The sequence below is a fragment of the Mycetomoellerius zeteki genome, unplaced genomic scaffold, assembly GCF_001594055.1.
Source record: "Mycetomoellerius zeteki isolate Tzet28-1 unplaced genomic scaffold, Tzet1.0 scaffold25, whole genome shotgun sequence".
In the NCBI taxonomy this organism is placed as follows: Eukaryota; Metazoa; Arthropoda; class Insecta; order Hymenoptera; family Formicidae; genus Mycetomoellerius; species Mycetomoellerius zeteki.
The window spans coordinates 3,129,229-3,135,138 of NW_017257227.1; the positions used below are offsets into that span (position 1 = coordinate 3,129,229).

General features: G+C 37.5%; 1 protein-coding gene across 1 annotated transcript in view; it reads right to left on the reverse strand.

The window, feature by feature from the left end:
• Window positions 1-2,403: 2,403 nt before the first annotated feature.
• LOC108723683 (uncharacterized) overlaps window positions 2,404-5,910 on the reverse strand; it is an 11,351-nt gene continuing 7,844 nt past the window's right edge. The window contains exon 2 of the mRNA XM_018449594.1: window positions 2,404-2,573. Within this exon, the coding sequence (XP_018305096.1) occupies window positions 2,404-2,573 (170 nt within the window). The remainder of the gene's footprint in view (window positions 2,574-5,910) is intronic.

The window sequence follows — 5,910 nt, forward strand, 5'->3', positions numbered from 1 at the left end:
GATTACTGCCCAAGAATCACGTGTGCCCCTCGTGCGCTGCGCCAATAATTCTCGCGATAATAAATCTATTAGTCGGTTCGCGAATGTGCCGCGACGCGCATTCGGAAACGCTGCCACGTAAGCCGATAGACACGTTAACTCGCAGAGATCACCCTTCCTCCCACCACAGTCAGCCCCTCGTGTTCGTTGCCGCGTAACGCGAGACGCGGTTAGAAAGAGGGAACGATGAATGTACCGCATTGACGAAACAGACAGAGAGCGCAGCAGGAAACACGAGATCCAAGAACAGCATACACGACGAGCACGTACGCATGCACGTCTCGGCCCGATATCTATCCGAGTTGTTGCGCTTGCATGACTTGCACCGCTATTGTTCGGATTATCGATACTTTGCTTTAGGTACGAAATCTTTTCGGTGACTAGGTACCGTAGACTCCTATGTTAAGCTGAAGTATCGAGCAGAAAACTGAGTACACTGAACGATCAAAAAGAAACTCAGTCACTGAAAGGACTGATTAATATTCTCTGTATAATGTCCGTTTCTACCAATGTAGATTAACTTTAATCTTGGTTTAACTTACTTTTTGTCCTTTTCTAGTTCTAAGAATTAGAAAAGGATACGGAGTAAATTAAAGCGAGATTAAAGTTAATTGACATTGGTAGAAATGGGTATTAGATGAAATCAGATCTTATAGAATTAGAAGATAAAAAGTAAGTTAAACCGAGATTAAAGTTAATCTACATTGGTAAAAATGGACATAAGTGATTCAAAGCGACGAACACGTGTACCGATCAGCGTCTGGGAGGTATTGACAAGCGTCATAAAGATATCTTCGTGCACAGCCACACAGGTACACTTGCATGCTGCGTGTGCCAGAAAAGGGAAGGGGACGTCTGATTTTAGAAGCGTGTCTGTGGTTCAAGTGATTCTAAGCCGAGAAGGTCACACGAGCGTAGAATCGATTCGGGATTACAAAGTTATGACGATTCTATTGAGAAGAATAGAGACGCACCGGAAATTAAACAGACACATCGAACAGTATACCATATTGGTTATTGTTAACCAGTATTATCGTAGTAGGAGCTGGTGCTGTTTAGCAATATGACATAAGACAATTTCACTAAGAAACACTCGACATTCAAAAAAGAGTTGCGAATGTAAAAAAATAAAAATCAAAGAAATAAAAGATAAAAATTCTTGTATTCTTAAAGAACATCATTTTTGAAGGAGATTTCTTTGGCGTTGGGCATAATTTGACAGAAAGTTTGATGGAAATATTTACGGCAATTTTTGTTTGTACTAACAGAGACAACTACGAATTTAACGAAATTTTTTAATTACGACTAGCAAGCGTTTATTACGTAAGAGATGTATTTTTGTATAACTGTTTTAAATTGACGCATTGTAGATGTAATCATTTTGAATTAAATACTAAGGATAGTCCGATAGAAAAGTCGAAACGTATAGTGTCATAAAAGATGTGATTTATAAAAATGTCTTCGCAATAATATCCAGCATTGACTTACACACATACTCCTTGATTATTATTACTGATTAACATTCTGTTAAATATTTCAAAGACAATTTTTTATTCTTATATAAATTTTCTATATATTTTTAAACATGATTTATATTTTAGTCAATAAAAGATTTGTTTCATTATCACGTTCACGTTGCAAAACTTAGGTATAAAAACATTTCGATTAAACGGACGTGAGAAGAAAATTGCGCGCTAAACGGTTAAATATCTAGCTTTCAGTGAGAGTCGCAACTTTGTAGGAGTTCCAGACCAAATCGACGTTTATATGACTTCTCTTACTTCGAACGGTTTTAATCCCAGCAGGGGTTGCAAAGTGACCAAGCATTTAGTATCGACGATTAAATGTGCAATAAAAATACTATAATTCTCGTTTTTTAACAGCTTTTTAATAGCCTTCACGAGTTCGTTTATGATTTTCTGAACATAAATTAAGTATATTCTTAATTGAAAGTATCATAACATTTAACATGAATAAGAGACTTCATATACATACATATATATATATATGTGTGTATATAAATGAAGACATTAATTTTTTCATCCCTTTGAGTTGATTCTTTTGGAATTGTTTTCTCAAAAACATCGAGATCTAAGGTTCTAATTCGTATTACCAATTAAATATAAGTTCGTAAAAAATAAACTTCACGCAAACAAATATCTAAACTTTATTATTAATTTCAAATAGATTGTCAAATATAATTTATTGCAAAACAGCAAAATCTAGTATCAAAAATTGTAAACGTACAATAAATGATGACAGTTTTGTTAAGAGACGATCAACTTAATTGATCCATAGATGGAGGGTGATTTGTAGATTCTAGATAGTCTGTATACACACACAGCAACCAATGAGAATACGTGTCTATGTATTCGTAAAGATCGCAAAGTTATGTGCGTGTAAATGGGAGTGTAAATGTGTGTATTGTTGCCGAAGTGTGAGGGTGCGCGAGTGTGGAGGGGTGAAATCCGGCGGCGCGATAGGGTGGATGTACGGACAATTTGAAGCCTCCCTTCTGTCTGGCCGCAACCTTGCTGAAGGCAGTGTAATTTGAAAATTGGAGAGGTCAGTGTCGGGAAATCGAGAAGGACGGGAGAGAGAAAGAGAGAGAAAGAGATGCGGGCGGTGAAGAAGCTACGCTAACACAACGCAGGATTTGAAAGAGGGTGAAAAGAATATTGGGGAGCTAAAACATTATCACCCATAGTTGGTTTCCACTTATATAGAGAGTACAAGCCACTTCAACATGGCAGCAATATCGATTTGTACTCGTTCTATATCATCAAATTTTGAAAAACATGAGATAGGATCGCAATTTCAGTTATTATCCAACGAAAAGAAAAAAAATCTGAGTATTTTGCAGAATCGGAAAAAATGAAACTAATTGACCAATTAATCAATTTGACCTACTTAATCCCTAATTAATATCAAAGTTACAGTTCAATTATTTAACAAAAAAGATACAGAAGCATCGCAATTAATTACGCTGACATAAAAGGGCGATAGATTAAATCTCAAGTGGAACGTGTCGTAAATCACGTATGGTTTGCGCATATGCGACATCCTCGCTGTTGGCTCATACGATGAAGGAAATGGGTGGAAAAAACGAGGTGGGTTCTCACGAACCGCCAGGTGGAAAAGGTCGGACTTCAGCGGCCGACAACGGTCAGAGGGAAATCTCTTTCATTTACTTCTTTTTTGTCTACTTTGTCAAAAGAAAATCACGCACCGAGCGATTGCGAAGCCGATTCGGTGATTATATTGCGGTTGCTGTGCTTTTATTATACGTGGTTGCGGAAAAGCACCGGACTTTTGTTTTGTCCCTTTATATCGCCGATCGAAATAAAAACATGCAGACATTTCACCTGACTTTAAAATTACAAAATTCTTTTATGAATAAAAAAATAATTAACAAGAATGTGTCGGGCCAAGGCCAAAGGTTTATAATAATTAATTATGTATAATTCATAATAGATAATATATTTGTATGCTCCAATAACTGCGCTTGACTCTCATTGGTCCGAGGCATTCTTATATAATATTTTTGCTAAAGGAACATATGAGTTCGAGGGGGTAACCACTTAACGTAATCGTGGGACAGAGTCTTCGAAATCATTATAAAATTCATACGAAATCTCTATGTATAATCCGATAATTACATATGCAACCACGAGAAATCATTGTATTAAATATTAAATAAAATCGTATATTTTACCAAATGACTTTATATGTAGTGAAAAAAATTATTTGTGATCAGATGAAATCATATAAAATCATGTAATCTTTGGGACAATATTTCAGCTAGTGGTTACGTATGAGTTCTAGAGACTTATTAAAGCTTTTTGTTATTAGTTTTCGAAGTTTTAAAATTTTTAACTATATAAAAAAATTACAACACTTGAACTTTTCATAAATATGATACGACAATTAGCTTATATGAACAGAACAAAACTGTAAAAAATAAGACTATGAAACATACAATTATTCCAAATCATTACACTATTTAAAAATTAGGAAAACGTCCTAGGATTGTCATATGATCCATGTTCCAGTTACGGATGAATTTTGCGTCGTTCTCGGAGGCTGTTGCAACGAAGGACAGCCGTATCATCATTGTTTCTTTCGCGGTCCGCAGAAAAAGTGCAAGGGATGATGGCGAATGAAAAGAGGATAAAAGAGGGGGGAGTGGTTATCAGTTATTCGATAACTATCACTTCCAACTTTGACGTTAACGACCTTCTCGCGCTTCATTACGCGATAAATACCGCCAGTCCGCCCCTCCCTACCATGCGTGAAGTTTGGACGCGCGCGCACGAATGGCAACGGTTAATTGAGGCCGCCTCGGGTCGCGGCCGCGCTCGCTGTATCTCGTACCTTCCGACCGGGAGAAGAGTACGACGAAGAGTTATACGACGAGACGCGGCACAAAGCCAACCGCAGCCGCAGCCGCAGTCACCGGGTATAACAATGAAACGCGTCCTGTGAGCAGACGAGATGAGAGAAGGGCACCACCGATATTAGGGAGTTTTTGCAATAGCGTTTATCCAGATACAGTGAACGCTAAGGTCAGGTTATCTTCTTCTTAACAACTAATTAAGAAAAAGATAGCGCGACTTTAGCGTTCACCGTATCTGGATTCACGTTATTGCAAAAACTCCCTATTATCTGCGCGGGGCACCGTAAATACACGAAGCGTGATAATAACCGGCGTGGCGGGATTAACGAAAATTCAGGAAGACGAGAGTAGAGATCGAAGCTCGATCGGTCTTGACGCGCACAGATGGAGAGACTCGACGTTCTTCATTCGCGTATCTCGTTCGGCGCAATCGCTTCTCACATTATAGCGAGGATAATTGTTTATCGACGCTCTCGTCTTGGGTATATACGCGCTAACTTCAATTCGCGACGTCGAACATTGGACGGATATCGATTTCCGGTTATACTCGTGCAGAACATGGAAAGAACGGTTCTATTAAAGTATCTAAAAATTTTATTAGAGATCTGAAAATAATTTTGTTGGTCATCAAAATAATTATTTGTGCTTTCCAGCAAGAGACAAAGTGTAGCATAGTGTAACACAACGATCATTTCATCTCTGTTTAACATTAGCAAACAATAAGAATGTAATGATTCACTGTATTACATTGTGTGTAGGCCTTTGCTGAAAAAAATCTTGTATAGAAAGCTTAAGCTTTGATAACTATACTATAAAAAATTTTAACATTCCAACAATCTCAGTTTAAGCGTCCTACATAATTATTTTGATGATCCAAACAAAACTATTTTCAGATCTGTACCAACACTGAGAAAAATATTTGATTGAAAATGGAGAAATCAGAAAATTCTGATTACATTAATCAGAATTCCGGTTTATCACAGCTAAAACTCTAGTAGATTTAACCAGAAAATTCTGATACGTCCATTTTCAACCAGACATTTTTCTCGGTGTAATTACATTTTTAGATATTTCAGCAAAACCGTTTTTCTTTCTACGTAAATCTGAGAATACATTGGCCGTTGTAATTCTTTCATTAGAAAAGAGAGGAATTTCAGATAATGATGATTAACAATAAGTTATGTCGGTTCTCGTTTCTGTAAATGAGTAAGATTGAAGTAAAATGTCGGGGGGGAGGGGGGGGAGGGGGATGCACTTAGCGTAGCGAACACCGGATGCGTTCCCTATCTGATTACGCTATTGAAATCGCGATTATTTTCTCAGGTTCTTCAGTGATCCGTATGTAGGACAGCAATGGTATTTTTTCCCTCCGATCGATTAGAATCGCGAGATTGCTTCATACATCAAGGGTTACATCGCGTCCGAATCGACAATTTCATTCTGCTCGATCCGCAATCAATCTATTGTCTTTCCCT